This window comes from Callorhinus ursinus, unplaced genomic scaffold (assembly GCF_003265705.2).
Source record: "Callorhinus ursinus isolate GAN/ISIS: 27379988/994484 unplaced genomic scaffold, GSC_fseal_2.0 scaffold18, whole genome shotgun sequence".
In the NCBI taxonomy this organism is placed as follows: domain Eukaryota; kingdom Metazoa; phylum Chordata; class Mammalia; order Carnivora; family Otariidae; genus Callorhinus; species Callorhinus ursinus.
In genome coordinates this window covers 18,669,074-18,685,055 of record NW_027397080.1, presented here as the reverse complement: position 1 = coordinate 18,685,055, position 15,982 = coordinate 18,669,074, and the positions used below count along the sequence as shown (strand labels likewise).

Genomic DNA, 15,982 nt, shown 5'->3' with positions numbered 1-15,982 from the left:
TCTGATGCACATTCGAGTTGGCCAGGTGAGTGGGGGTAAGAAATCAGTCCAGGCAGGAGGAACAGCATGGAAATGGCTTAGGAATCTTTCCTAGCCTTCAGGCACTAGGGTTGCAGCTCAAGACTGTAGGCTCTAGGAGAGGGGATCATGTCCGTGCTGTTTACCACCCGGGGCCTGAAACACACGAGGGCTTCATAAATATTTGTCAATATGCTGGCTCCAAGATAGAAGTGACAGGAGATCCAAAGAAAAAAGGAAGAAGTCAGAGGAGGAAAAAAAAGGTGTTTCTAAGGGGATGAAAACTTTTCAAAAAGTCCCTCTGGAAGGCAGCTCCGCCTAGCAGAGGGAGTTGGGGAGGTGGCCGCTGCGGAAAAGGGCTGAGTCCAGTGGGCTGCAGCGGGCGGACAGAGCGGGAGGCGCCTCCTCTCCTCCCCAGGCCAGCCGAAGGCATGAGGTCACCGGGCAGGGCGCCAGCAGCAGCTGCGAGGACGCGCCCGCGCCGCGGCGGGAGGCGGTGTCAGGCTCCGGCCCCCGCGGGAATTTCCCACCCGCCCCCTCGGGAGGCGTGGCTCGGAGTCCCACCCACCTACTGCCGGAGCCTGAGCTTCTCTACCGCCCCCGCCCGAAGCCACACCCCGCGAGCTGCGTCCTCCCTGTTTCCTCCAGGGTCCCGAGACGCAGGGCCTTTGGCCCCGCCCCCGACCAGGCCCCGCCCCCGGGCCCCGCCCCGCGGCTTGAAGCGGCTCAGGCTGGGGACGCCTCCGAGTCGCGCGCGGGGCGTGGGGCAGTGCTGGGCAGGCGAGGCTGCTGCGAGCTCGACGCCGGGACTGTCCAGGGAGGCGCAGCGCAGCGCGGCGGGAACCCTCAGCCGGAGCAGCCCCGGAGCAGGAGCAGCCGCCGCCGCCGTCCACGGAGCGCAGCCGAACCGGCCATGGCGTTGTCGATGCCGCTGAACGGGCTGAAGGAGGAGGACAAAGAGCCTGTCATCGAGCTCTTCGTCAAGGTGAGCGCTCGCCCGCCGTCCCGCCCCGCTGAACCCCCGGCGTCCGCCCGGCGGGCCGTGGAGGGGCGGCGTCCCTGCGCCCCCACTGCGCCCTCGCGCGGCCCCCGACCCCCCGGCCCAGAGAAGCTGCTCCCGCGCCCCCGGCCCATTGTCTCGGGCCCACCCGCGCCTTCCCGCCGCCCCGGCCGGTTGAGGGAGCCCGGGCGGGACCGGCACCCCCGGCACCCGGCACGCGGAGTGGCGGTCACCGCTTCCAGCTGCGCGGGCTCCGGCGGCCGCCAGACCGTCGTCCCGCGTCGGCGTGGGACGCGCCGCTGCCCGCAGGACCCGGGCGGGGGTGGGCCCGGTAACCCCCGGCCCGGCTCCCGCCCCAGCGCCGGCCCACCCTCACCTCCGAGTCTCCCCCGGCCGGGACCGAAACCTCTCAGTCGGGAGATGATGAACCCAACTTCTTGGAACGCTTTGTCAACGAGCATTTCGCTTCCCGCTGGCATGAAACTCTAACTTTAATTTTCGACGCGATCTTAAATTTTTTTTTTTTTTTTTTTTTAGAAAGCAGACATTCCGGGGCTTCCGGGAAAGACTTGGGTTTTCCTGTCTTAGGTATTTTACCACCATCTGGGTTTCTTGTTTCTCAAACTCGGAGTGGTTTGTATGATGCAACATTTTGGCTGCTCCCTTCGGTGTTGCTGCCTCGGGAAAGATTGTGTGTGCCCTTTTGTTTTGAAAGAAAAACTGATGAGGGAAAGAATTCATAACTTGCTTGGGCTTTAAAGGGTTGATTTTCCCCTCTGGTCTCTTTCCTGGAACTATCTTATTTGCTTACAGATTATACCCTTATCTCTTTCCTATTTTAATATTTTTCTTTTTAGCAAAGGAGAAGTTATGAACATCTGGCTCCAGCTGCCTCCCTCAAAACCTCAAAATCCTTGAGATTCTCATAGTCTCTTACGCAGGCTTATTCAGAGCTAGGCTCTGAATTGGAAAGTTAACAGGAATCTAGAACAATTTCGTTCTTTTTTTCCCTTTTTATTTTAAAGAAGGGAAGATACTGAAGGGTGTGTTTGAGAGATGGTAGAGAAGACATGATCAGAACAATGTTTGTTTTAGGATTTTCTTTCAGCTATCGGTGTTAGAAATATTTTGGTGTTAGAAACATTTTGGATCGGGGAACTGGAACAGCAGACAGGTATAGAACCCCCAGAATATCTTCAAAGATTCTGTTTGGGTGACAGATACAGTACTGGGAAGTGCAGAGGATGTAGGAAGGAACCTGAAATAAGAGAAAGTAAGATGGGTGGAAGGCAGAAGGGTGGGTCACAGATCGGTGTTCAAAAAATTTTATTGAATTAGGAATAGGAAGGAATTTCCATAAACTCAAAAACAGTGTATCTACTAAAGTTCTAAAAAAAAAAAACCCCACAATACTTAATGGTGAAACTTTAGAAGTAGCATTAAATTTAGACTCAGATAAGGATACTATCAGTAATGGTTTCTTTTCAGCCTTGTACTGGAGGTCCTAGCCAATACAACAAGACAAGAAAAAGAAATCAAGTGTATGAATTAGAGAGGAAGAGATCAATGCTTAATGCTCTGCCTACTGTTAATTTAACCCTTCAATTAGAAGGAGAGGGGCATGGGGCATTGTTTCTCAAACTTGAGTGATTGTATACTGCTTCCCAGTTTTCCATGTTTGTGTTGGACGTGTATTATTATTTACTAAATACGTCTCGTAGTAATACCCGAAACTGATTAGGTGTGGTGATTATATTTCTCCTGTGCCTAACTATTAAAGTAAAAAATGTTGTGATCCACCTAAAAGCATGCTGCTTACCACTCATTGTAAGCCTTTCTGACGGGGCTTGGTGGCAGAGATCCAGGGTTCAAGTCTCAATTCTGTACTCAATGGGCAAGTTGTTTTCCCTTTCTGAGACTTATTTTCTTCATTTGTGAAATAAGAGGTGAAATGTTTTCTGCTGCCCTGTGATTCTGCTTAGGTAAAACATTGTACTGATATAAACCAGGAGATTGTTTCAAAGGAGCAAAAAAAAGGTCCAGGTAAATTGTTGGGAAGAGTATTCTTTTTTTTTTTTTTTTTTTTTTTGTTAAAGAGTATTCTGGATTTCTTCTCAAAATCTATATATGGGAAATGCAAATGGGGGAAGATACCCTGGTAAATATAGTTATTTTGAAAGCAGTGAGGGGGCAGAGGCCATGGTTGTTCAGCATGGTATGTTAAACAGTGTTAATTATTCTGCCAGGAGGTATCTGAGTGTGTAGCCAAAAACTGTTATATACACTTAAAGCATATGAGTGAAAAGGATATTGAGCTTCCCTGTTTAGGTAGCTTTACATTTAAGAGAAATAGACCAGGACCTTACTAACTAGTGTGACTGGCCTCACAGCTACGTTGCCTTCCTGGTGAGTGTTGTTTTTGGAGTTCTCTGCCCCTGAGGCCAGTGGCTCCCCATCACCCGGATAAGTGCAGTTCTCCATTTGTGTTTGTTTACCCCAATATGCAGAGGGTAGGGCACCCTCCCAATAGTAAAAGCAGCTTACAAAGGCCGTCATCCTCAACAGTGGGAATGCCTTCTTCCCCCACCAAGGGGGGCCTGGTAGGTGTATATATTTTGATATACCGGCTCTAGTTGGGAACCACTGACCAATAGGGTGAAATTCAGATCCTTTAGCAAGAGCATAAGCTTCTTTATGATTTGAATGTAATTAAAATTTCTGGTCCACTTTGTTCCCTTACTGGTTGTGTGTCCCAGGACACAGGACTTAAACCTCCCCGTGCCTCATCTGTACAGTTAGGGTGTTAATAGACCAAGCTCACAGGGATAAGTTAGTTGGTAGGTGGAGCATGTAATAAGATTAGAAAAGTTTCTGATACACAGAAAATAGATACTAAGTGTGTGTACATATTTATATGCATATCTCCCCTTCTAGATAGACAGTTCCTTGAAGGTAAAGTCTGTATGTTCTTCTAAGTGCCTGGAAAATAAGAGGGTACCAGATGTTTAAAATGAGATTTGTTTCCCTTTTTCTTAGCACTTTGCTGTTTATATATATGTCTGACATGCTTTGGAATTGGGAACTACTTACTTAGGTCCTCATAGTCTGAGTCTCAAACCTTGGTCCTTTGCTTCTAAAACCCCATGTGGTTTTATCTACCTACTTTACCCTCCCTCTAGTTTGTAGTACTTCTAGTCTTTTCTGGTACCTGCCATATTTTCCATCAATATTTCTTCTTGGCCATGTTTAGAATTTGGGAACCAAGATTTGTGTACTAAGTAAAAATATTAATTATTGAACCACACAATGAGAGAAATTGAAAATGACTGATTTTCGTTTTTTTCTCTGGCTTGTATAAACCCAACTTCTGTTGACACTGCTGACTCCCCAAGCCCCTCCTAGTAGCTTTGGTATGATGCGATGGTATTTCTGATCTTAGCATAGAAGGAATCCCTTTGTAGAGTTTACTTTTATGGGCTGGAATTTATTTATTTAATGATTTATTTATTTGAGAGAGAGACAGGGAGAGGGACAGGGGAGAGGGAAGAAAAAGAGAAGCTGACTGCCTGCTGAGAGCAGAGCCCTACTTGGGACTCCATCCCATGACCCTAAGGTCACCACCCCAGCCAAAACCAAAAAGTGGGGATGCTCAACTGACTGAGCCACCCAGGCGCCCTTTATGGGCTGGAATTTAAACTTGTTGGTGCATGATTTTGAACCAGGACAATCCCTGTTGGCAGTGGTCACTAAACTGCTGGGATTGGGGTGGTGGTTGTAAAAAATTAGTCTGGTGCAGGGTGGCATAACACACAAGAATAACTGTTTCTTTTGAGATATTTGGCAGGATTTCCAGTGTGCATGGGCCCTGGAGCCAGACTGCTTGGCTTGACTCTGGCTTCAAGTAGTGTGTCAGGCAAGTTTCCTAAGTTCTTAGCGCCTCAAATTCCTGACCTCTAATTTCAGGATAATAATAATAACAACAATTTTATAGGGTTGCTGAAGGGATTAGCTGCTAATCTGTATGTATTAATTAGGGTAGTCTGAAGTGCTTTAATAAATAATTCATCCCAAACAATGATTCAAACAAGATGGAAGTTTATTTCCTTTCTCACTTAGCAGTCCAGGGAGGGTGTTTTATTTATTTTTATTTTTTAAAGATTTCATTGATTTATTTGACAGAGAGACACAGTGAGAGAGGGAACACAAGCAGGGGGAGTGGGAGAGGGAGAAGCAGGCTTCCTGCGGAGCAGGGAGCCTGATGCGGGGCTTGATCCCAGGTCTCCGGGATCATGACCTGAGCTGAAGGCAGACGCTTAACGACTGAGCCCCCCAGGCGCCCCCCAGGGAGAGTGTTTTAGACATTGGGGTGGCATTCTTTCTTAGTCATACAGGGACCAAAGTGTTAACAACTTGTTTTTCCAGCAGTCTCCAGAGCATTGAACTCCCCTAAGCTGTCAAAGCTGGTGGCTGGGAAGTCGTTTATAGCCAGTGGGAGGTGGAGTATATGTAGGAGGCACATGTCTCTTAAGGGCCCTAACCCAGAAGTTCTGCCTGTCACTTCCTTTCTCATTCGACTGGGGAGAACTTGATCACATGGCTTCTTCTAATTGCAAGGAAGGCTGGGAAATGTGATCTAGCCATACACCATTCTATGGAAAGCATTAGGAATAGGGCTTGGCACACAGTAAAGACTTATTTTTTTGTTGATGACAATATATTATTCTTTTTTTTTAATGACAGTATATTACTCTTTTTTTTTAAATATTTTATTTATTTATTTGATAGAGACACAGCGAGAGAGGGAACACAAGCAGGGGGAGTGGGAAAGGGAGAAGCAGGCTTCCCGCAGAGCAGGGAGCCCGATCCAGGGCTCGATCCCAGGACTCTGGGATCATGACCTGAGCCGAAGGCAGACGCTTAATGACTGAGCCACCCAGGTGCCCCGACAGTATATTATTCTTAAATGTAGGCTTCATTAATAGCATTCAGGGGATTCTGTAAATCCTTGAAATTACATAAAAAATCCTATGTGAGTCTTTTTTTTTCTGGGGATTCCTGACACAGGTTTAAGAACCATTGCTCTTAAAAAAGTAAATGGTGGAGTTCTGATTGTCAAGCATAATTCATATAAGCGAGGTGTAAAAGAAGGGTTTGGGCTAGATCATCATTAAGATCACTTCCATCTGATTATCTGTGACTTAAAGCATTTATTGGAGTGAATTAAGTGCCCAGTACTGAACTAGGTACTATGGAAGTTATAAGAAATTATTAAACATTTCCTATACTTACGTTTATAAATTTTATTGGAAAGAAAACAACAACACAAGATGATACATGCTTAAGGAGTCAAGTGTAATTCATATAAAGCTAAGAGATGGGGGAAAGATGGAAGTGGATTTGGACTTGACCTTAAAAAAGTGGGCAGAATAGGTGGATTGGGAATAGCCAAGAATGGGAGTGTTAGGTTTTTTTTTTTAAATATTTATTTGACACAGAGAGAGGGAGGGAGAGAGGGGAATGTTAGTTTTGACATTACTTGTAAACTCATTATCCGGGAAATAGTAGATAGAATGATACTTTTGAAAGAAGGAGCCAGGAGTGATTCAAATCCATAGTGCCAAGGAGACAAGTTATTTAAAAGTTGAGGATGAGACTTTTCAAACCTTACTTAGGTTTTTGCTCAGACATACAATTTTCCCAGCCTCGTTTGTTCTCCTAACACTTCCCTATGTTTTGGATTGCTGTCTACTCAACGGCTTCTCCATGGCATTTGGGAGGGTGCAGTTGGATCACAGAGAAGGGCAAACTGTCAGCTATTTTGCCAGTATAAAGTGAGTTCTGTATATTTTGTATCAAGGGCAGCTTTCAACCTCCTTTTTTAACACAAATGAAATACATTTTCTATAGGAAGTGATGCTGGGAACTTTGTTCTTAAAATTGAACAAAACAAATTCAACATTAAGACAATGTTACCTTGGCTCTAATTGGTTTGACATTCCTTTGAGGTTTCCAGAGAGGAAAATTCAGGAGATAAAAATGAATGTAAAATATGACGTTAGTGGGAACTCTATTCTTTCTACATGTCTCACCTATTCCTGAAGTCCTCCCAGTGCTACTCTTTGTAAGGGCCAAGGTCACGATTTTGGTTAACTGTAAAATTCTGAGGGAAAGGGACCCCGGATGGGGGCTGCTGAGGTAGGGGACTGAATCAATGAGAAGCCTAACACAATATGAATAATGATAGGAAAGAGGCAGTGGGGAGGACCTGGCTGTCCCTGAAAATTACAGTTGGTTTGAAAGGATGCTCACAGAGATGCTGAGAAGCCAGTAAAAGGATGATGAGCAAGACTTTCCCACTTCCTGTTTCATTAGTACTGTGAATCCTCAGTGTCAGGTGTCTCCTGGATAGGGAATTAGTGAGTCCATAAAAGGGAAATGCGTTAGGCCGGCTGGGAAGTGTGATTAAAGCATTAATTAGGATTTAGATCAGGTAGGGGTAAGTTAAGATGAGTTTACCCATTTTAGAGACTCTTGTAGAGAATGGAAAGGGAAATTTCTGAAGGAAGATTACATCATTACAAACCTTCCAAGTATGAATTAACAGGAATCTAAATTTAATTCAGGGTATCGGTTTGTGAGTTCTTTTGGAACTTTTAATCCTGTCTTCTTTTTTTGGACTTGGCTTTTATCCCTCAGTGCTCAGTACTTGGTATTGGTATAAGGAATATCAATTAGCCTTGTTTGGTTTCTGTTTTTTCTTCCATTTATTCATTTATTTACTTTATTATTTTATTTTATTTTTTTAAAGATTTTATTTATTTGACAGAGAGAGAGTACAAGCAAGGGGAGTGGCAGGCAGAGGGAGAGGGAGAAGCAGGCTCCTGACCCTGGGATCATGACCTGAGCCAAAGGCAGATGCTTAACCGTCTGAGCCACCCAGGTGCCCCTCCCCCCCCCTTTTTAAAAAGATTTTATTTATTTATTCATGAGAGACAGAGAGAGAGAGAGGCAGAGGGAGAAGCAGGCTCCCAAGGAGCAGGGAGCCGATGCGGGACTCGATCCCAAGACCCTGGGATCCTGACCTGAGCCGAAGGCAGACGCTTAACCGTCTGAGCCACCCAGGCGCCCGCCCCTCCCCTTTATTTAAAACCAGAATACTCTATTAGTCTAAATTTATGGAAGTAACAACTTAATGTAGATAAGTAAGACTGTATGTGAAAGTCTACTGATACATATATGTGATATTTATGTGGTATTTTAAGTATGTGAGATCCAAGTCTACAGGTAGACTAAGAGTATCTTAAATTTTAATGGTTAATGGTTACTTTGAAGAAGTAACAATATTAGAGTCTTAAACTTTAATGGTTTAATGGTTACTTTGAAGAAGTAACAATATTAGAACCAGGGCCAGATATTGACCTGAGTTTATCGTGCATATATTTTGTTTCATAGATTTTTGTTTTGCCTTTTTTTCTTAAGAGACATGTTTTTTTGTTTTTTTAGGATTTCACTTTTTTTTTTTTTTTTTTTTTTTTAAGAGGGAGAGAGAGGTGGGTAGGGGCAGAGGGAGAGGAGAGAGAGAATCTTAAACAGGCTGGGCTCGATCTCACAACCCTGGAATCATGACCTGAGCCAAAATCAAGAGTCAGCTGCCTAACCGACTGAGCCACCCAGGCACCCTTAAAGGTTTCACTTTTTAAAGTAATCTCTGCATCCAATGTGGGGCTCGAACCCAGAACCCTGAGATCAAGAGTCACATGCTCCACCAACTGAACCAGCCAAGAAGCCAGGCAAAAGGAAGCCCCTCTTTTCTTTTCTTTTCTTTTTTCTTTCTTTTCTTTCTTTTTTTCCTTCTTTTTGCTTTTCTTGAAGCTGAAATACAGTGTGGCTCTAAGGAGCATAACCCCCCCTTTTTCTTTTTGTGATAAAATTATTCCAACTTGACATGTGCAATAACTCATTCTTATGAAAAGGATTTCGTTCTCATTATAGTAGAGTTGTAAACATGTCAGTCGTCTGTAATAATTGAAGTATTGGATTTTCCCACCACATCGCATAGCTAATTATTTCTATCTGTGAGAGAAGAAAGAAAGAGAATCTGAGCAAACACTGGAGACTAGAAAAGCTGAAGTCATTAAGAACTTGTAAGGCTATGTGAGTTCTTCGCTTGTTTTGCTCTGCTAACAACTAGTTCCTTTATTTTGGAGGTGGAGACTGGGTGGTAGGTGACCAGAGGGAAAGTTCATTGAAAACTGAAGACAAACTGAAGTGGGCTGTTGTGCTGCTAAGGAAGCTGCCACTGCGGTAGCCATGACGGCTGCTGGACTAACAGGCTAATGGGAGAAAAAGAAGGTTCAGACTTAGGAAATGAAATTTTGGCCTTGAACATAGAAATGTTCGAGATGGAATTGAAATATTTTCAAAGAAATAAACTTCGAAGAGTGTGCAGTTTTCTGTTACTTGATGTTCTAAATTACAGCATATTTTAGTTAACACCGAGATCCCGAGTTTTGGCTTAGAAATGTTGAAGGCTTGTCGATTCTTCACTGAATGGTGGAAAAACTGTTGCTAGCTATCGGTAACACAAACTTTGTTTACATTTTGTACTTGTCAGCAGAACCCTTGGTTACAGTATTCGGTTTTTTAGTCACTTAGCATAAGTAGTATCTAACTTTGGTCTACTTTTGTTTAAATATTGGCCCCACATTTGGAAAGTACTGTCATTTCCTTTCTGCTTCCTAGTATATTCATTTTATATGTAATGGGCCTTTTAAAAAAACACGTTTCCCCCCCCCAATTATAACAAAGCATATGCATTTATTGTAGACAACCTAGAAAACACACATAAAATAAAATTACTTATAACTCCTCCTTTGGAAATGGCTGCTATTTCTATTTTGTTGTATGTCATAGTCTTTTCTATAAACTTGCATGAATTATTGATGAGAGTATAATATTTTAATGTTCTTCATGACAGCAGAATACTTGGAATGAAAAATGAAGCCCAGTCTAGTATGTAACATGTACTGAGTTGTGAGTTGGTTTAAAGGAAATATACTTTATTTCATTTTTTTCAGAGAAACTCAGATTGTATCTGGATTTATCTTCCTAATGGCACTAAAAGAGCATTTACTCTGATCTTTGCTGGAAGAAAGCAAGCTTTTTTTTTGTTGTGAAATTTGAACACCTAGAATTGCTCATAGAATAGATATTGATTAAATGGTTTGAGGTAGGCTGTTCTTTTACGCTCTTTAGGAGAAATCTGTTCTGAAAATCCAAATGATTTTTTAGTATTAATTTTCTCCTTCAATCTTATAGTAGGTTAGAGGATATAAGGTACAATCTTTATCTAGAAATGGTCCAGCACAGTTTAGGGATATTATTAATAGAAGCAAATGTTAACTGAATACATTCCATGCAGTAAGTGCTGGAGAGATAAAGAAATAAGAGCAAGTCTCTAGTCTTGAAGGAGCTCACTGTATAGCCTAATGGACAGTCAGCAGGTGAGTAAATGAGCCATGGTTGATGGCTTTTTCCTGTATAGTATAGTAACTTTTTGTCTTGTGCTTTTTAAAATCCAGTTAAGGGGCACCTGGGTGGCTCAGTCGGTTGCGCATCTGACTCTTGATTTCGGCTCAGGTCATGATCTCAGGGTGGTGAGATTGAGCCCTGAGTCGGGCTCTGTGTGGGGCGTGGAGCCTACCTAAGATTCTTCTCTCTCCCTCTCCCTCTGCCCCCCACCAAAAAAAAAAAAAAAAAGAAATTCCAGTTGAATTAAGACCTTAAGAAATGATTTATGTGACAAGCTAAATGAACTAATTGACTTAGAGATGAGTGAAATGTTTATGTTGTATGCTGACAGATGAAGTGTAGTTAGTATTATGGAGTCTAAGTATGGTGTATATTATCAGTTGTTTAAAAAAACTTGTATCTTTTCCCTCAATAATTTAGTTATTAATATTCTGTAATTTTAATCTGTCTAAAATAAAACTGATACTTCTTGCCTCAAATGTTAAGTGGATCCTACTTTCTCTAGTTTATTGAATTAGATACAACAACTTGATCTGGCAGTCAGAATCTTCCAGATCATGACCCAGCTATGTTCCTGGGCTTATCTCCCATAGCAGCTGCAAATTTACCTCATATTCTAGCTAAACTCATCCTGAACATGCCCTGTACTTCTCTGCCTTCATGTAAGATTTTTCCTGGTGTTTCCTTCATTTGAAATATCTTTGACTGCTCCAGCGCCTCTCCCACCTCCAATTTCTGCCTACCAGAATAATTATTCTTTTTTCTTTCAGTCATTGAACAGATATTGAGGTAGTGTTGTGGTGGCTTGGCTACAACAAGGAACAGCCTGGAGTTTGTATTCAGGTGGCAGAGGCAAACAATAAATGTATGTCTGCTAGTGATAAGGGCTATGAAGAAAACTGAAGTGTAGGGTAAGGAGCATGGGGAATGGTAGGAGGTGCGGTTTTTGACTTAACAGGACATTTGGATAACATTGCAGAGGATAGCACATAAGGAGGCATGGTCAGAAGCAGAGAGACCGATGAGGTGTCTATTTAGTAATTCAGGCAAGAGATGGTGGCTTGGGCTAAGGTGTGAAGTAGTCTGAGTCTAGATATATTTCTAAGATGGAGATAACAGAATTTCCTGATGTGGAATATGAGAGAAAGAGGAGTCAAAGATAATTCTGAGATTTTCGTTCTGAAGAAATTATAGAATGGTGAGGTTGCTATTAGTTGAGATGGGGAAGGCTGTGGAGAGCTGGTTCTGACGGGGAGGAGATCAGGAGTTGATGTTACATTGAGTATGTTAAGACCTTATGTAATCTCTTGTCTAGTGGGGGAGGCTTATGTTAAAGAAATACACAAATAAAGACAGTATGTAATTACATTAAGGACAAGAACAGGGCTTCTTGAGAAGGAATGACAGGAAATCCGATTAAATGAAAGCTGAGTGAGGTGTTCTCTGAGAAATGACATTTGGACGAATGGTGGTTAGGAGAAGAAGGGGGAGCAGAGGAGCCCAGGCTGGAGGAATTGCTACAGGTACAGGCTGGAAATATTCAACAAACACTGCTGTTTGAGGGTATGCCTGGAATGGGGAGAACAACATTGAGGTCCAGAGTGAGATATACATGGGCCACATCATGGAGGTCTTTGTAAGTCCTGTGGATTTTATCCTTAGTAAAAAGAGCAGTTCTCAAAATGGTTTGAGCAAGCGAGTGCCATGGTTTGATGTGCACTTTAAGAGGAGTAGTCTGGCCGCTCCCCGGAAAAGGAACTGGAGAGGAAAGGCAAGAGTGGAAACAAGGCAAACTATATGGAGGCCATTGTAGTTGAGAAAGAGATGATGGTGGTTTGGATTAGGGTGGTGATGGGGAGAAGAGAATGACTTTGAGATAAATTTTGAAGGTGGAGTCAATAGGAAGATACTGAAGGAGATGTGAGTTTCTAATCAGATTCACTGGTTGGTAGCAGTGCCTTTTATTGAGATGGAGGAGGAGCAGACAGTGTTCAGGTTTTGACTTGATGAGTTTCAGATGACTGAGAAGTCAAGTGGTGATGTCTAGTAGAAAAGCTGGATATATAGATCTGATGTTCAGCCTTGATACATATGTATGATATTTATGTGGTATTTAAAGTGTGTGAGATCATGCAGTGGATGAATGAAGAGTAGCAGGGAAAATGCCCAGGACCAAGTTCTGAGGAACTCTCAACACTTACGGGTGCAATGTTAGAGGAGAAACTGAAGGAGAGCGGGGAGCTGCAGTAGGCAGCGTGGGAAAGAGGAGGACTGTAGGAGTGAAGTACCAAAGGAGCCAGGAGAGGCTTTTAAGAAGGGAGTGGCCATTTGTGTGGAGTAAAGATGAGTGTCTATTTGATTTGTCGGCCTGGAAGTCATTGGTAACACTGTAGCACTCTTGGTGGAATCCTGGTGGGGATGCCGGAGTGGCGCGTAGGTGCAAGAGTGAGTGGAAGCAAGAGTAGGGGCAGCGTGTAAAGCCAGCTCTAGTGAGAAACTTGGCCATGTGGAAGGGACAGGTTGGTAGCCAGAAGGGGAAACATTTTAGGGGGAGGCATTTTTAAAAATTATGAGCTGAAAGAGCTACAGTGTTGGAAGGAACACTACACCATCCTGTTAGAGGGGAAAATATTTCCCATGGGAGTTGTCATAATTCACTGGGATGCCTTTTTCACTCCGAGGAAGGTTTGTTTTGTGTATATTTAGAGTAGATGTGCTTATTACCACTGACTGATTTTTCTGTTGCGTTTCCCAAATGCATGAGATAGAATGAATATATAGAAGAGTACTTCATACTTAACTGAAATAATATAAACATTAATGGGGTGCTTTCTATGTGCCAGGCCCTGTGTTAACTGCATTACATGTCTTAACTCAGTAAAATGTATGCTGAGAGAATATACAGAAGCTTTTTTCTCCCTTGCACAGGGTTGATTCCAGAGAAAGCTGGTGGGAAAAGAAGACATAAAATGTCATATGCTTGGGGAAAAGCAAATGCTTATTAAATTCACAGAAATCTTTGTACAAGAAGCCAGAGAAATAGAATATGATGCAGATCGCTGGGCTCAGTTCATTTTGATTTAGTGCCTCAAGACGGTAATTTTAGATTGAAATGAAGATTTACTTTTTTTTCTTGCACAATAGAAAAGAGCAAAGGGAAAGTCCACGATTGTGTCCTGTCCCTGAGTGTGTGGCTTGACAGCCAGTGGGATGAAGAGTTGCAGTCACTGTCTTGATGACTCAGCAGAGACTTCTGTGCTAGATCATAGTGCTACCTTGGTATTGATCGGAAAGGTTCTTTCTATCCTCGGTAGTATTTGGGATTCGAGATCCCAAAGTCAGAGCCAGGGGATGACTGTTGACTTCAAGTATCCTTTGTATTCCCTCTGTAGGCACTAAATAGTCTGTTTCAGAGTTGAGGATGGTTAGAATTAATATTTCAAGTAGGCAGTTGAGTTGCATTTGGAAGACTGGATCTTTGTGTTACATTGTCACGCTGTAGTGGTTAAGAGCGTGGACTGTTTCAATACCGGTACTACCTTTCACTAGCCACCTTAGGGTCTTCACTAGGGTAATGGTCTACTTCTTGGGCTTTTGTAAAGATTAAAAGAGCTAATACAAGAAAAAAAACTTAAGGTCTAGCATATAGTAAGCATTGTTGGCTTATTATTATTCCATGGGCCTCTGGAATGCTGAGTTAAGACTGTATCGGCTCATGGTTAGCTTATTTTATTTTATTTTTATTTTAAAAAGACTTTATTTATTTGAGAGAGAGAGCAACAGAGATAGAGAGAGAGCATGAGCTGGGAGGAGAGGGAGAAGTAGGCTCCCCACTCAGCAGGGAGCCTGACGCAGGACTCGATCCCACGACTGAGCGAAGGCAGATGCACCCAGGTGCCTCTCATGGCTAGTTTATATGTTCAATATATGTGGTTTCAATCTCCAGGATGTTACTAAGAGAAGCATCTGCCAGGCTGCCACTACAAATAAATAGGTGGGGGCACTTACCCTTCTTTATCGGAAGAGCATATTTAGTGTAAAAAAAAAAAATCCAAGATTAGACTCAAATTTATTCCTGAATTAAGTGAACCATGATTGTGTTGACACTTTCTAGATAACTAAAGGACATTCAGATTGGACTCTGCCATCTTAAACTCTGCCTCAGCAGCTCTTTCTGGACTAGTAGCTCAAGCTTAAGAGTCTATTATTAGTAAGAGTGGTTTTCTTTTTTCTTCCTTTCTTTTTTAGAGCATAAAGAAGTAAAGAGGAGTAATCTGTGGCTTATTGGATCTAGTGGTTCTGTGGAAGTACTTTTTGAATTATGGATTTGGCATAATAGCTTCTTGTGCTACTACATTTTACTATTCCTTGATTTTTTGTGGTATTATAAAGTTGAGCTGGTCATATATTAACTGACATTTATGTAATGCTTTACGGGAAATACAGACATGTTTAGGAGAGATCAGGTTCTTTCTACTTAATTTGTAGCAGAAGAAATTGAGCTAGTGTAGATTGACAGGTTTTATGCTTAGTAATTTTTAAGGGATTAGAGTAGAGAGAGTTGAAGTCTCCTAATTCTTAATTTATTTCTAGATCCTGAGATTGTTGTTGTTTTAAATTTTTACTTTATACCACAATGGGATGATAAGCAAACGTTAAAACTTTAGCATGGCTATAATTGAGTGATGTAGGGATCTTAAACTGATTTTTTTTTAAAGATTTTATTTATTTATTCATGAGAGACAGAGAGAGAGAGAGAGAGAGGCAGAGGGAGAAGCAGGCTCCCAAGGAGCAGGGAGCCCGATGCGGGACTTGATCCCAGGACTCTGGGATCCTGACCTGAGCCAAAGGCAGACGCTTAACCATCTGAGCCACCCAGGCGCCCGATCTTAAACTGATTTTAAAACACTTCATTTTATGATAATGTTTTAAGCTTTTTTTCTAAAAGATTTTATTTATTTATTTGACAGAGAGAGACACAGTGAGAGAGGGAACACAAGCAGGGGGAGTGGGAGAGGGAGAAGCAGGCTTCCCATGGAGCAGGCATTGGGCTCAATCCAAGGACCCCGGGATCATGACCTGAGCCGAAGGCAGATGCTTAACAGTTGGGCCACCCAGGCACCCCGTGTTTTAAGCTTCTTGAAACTATTTAATTTATTCCTGTATAAAATAGAGTACACTGATACATGAAAATAGAGTTAAGTTTTTGTTTTTCTGTTAAAGTCAGAATAAGAGTTATAAAATAGGGCCGCTTATTTATATATAATATAATATATATAATATATAATACATATATAATATATATAATATATAATATAACAGTATTGCAAGCTTACTCTCTCTGGTCCAGGCACAGTGTGCCAAGCCCTTTACATGTTAGCTAATTTAATCCTCCTATAAACTCTGAAGGTACTATGGATACTATTTTACATG

At 42.5% G+C, this 15,982-nt stretch overlaps 1 protein-coding gene across 1 annotated transcript in view; it reads left to right on the top strand.

Moving 5' to 3' along the window:
- Nucleotides 1-749: 749 nt before the first annotated feature.
- The window catches only part of CLIC4 (chloride intracellular channel 4), a 71,400-nt gene continuing 56,167 nt past the window's right edge, over nucleotides 750-15,982 (top strand). Inside the window, exon 1 of the mRNA XM_025856439.2 lies at nucleotides 750-1,003. Coding sequence (XP_025712224.1) covers nucleotides 932-1,003 — 72 coding nt within the window. The 5' untranslated portion in view covers nucleotides 750-931. The remainder of the gene's footprint in view (nucleotides 1,004-15,982) is intronic.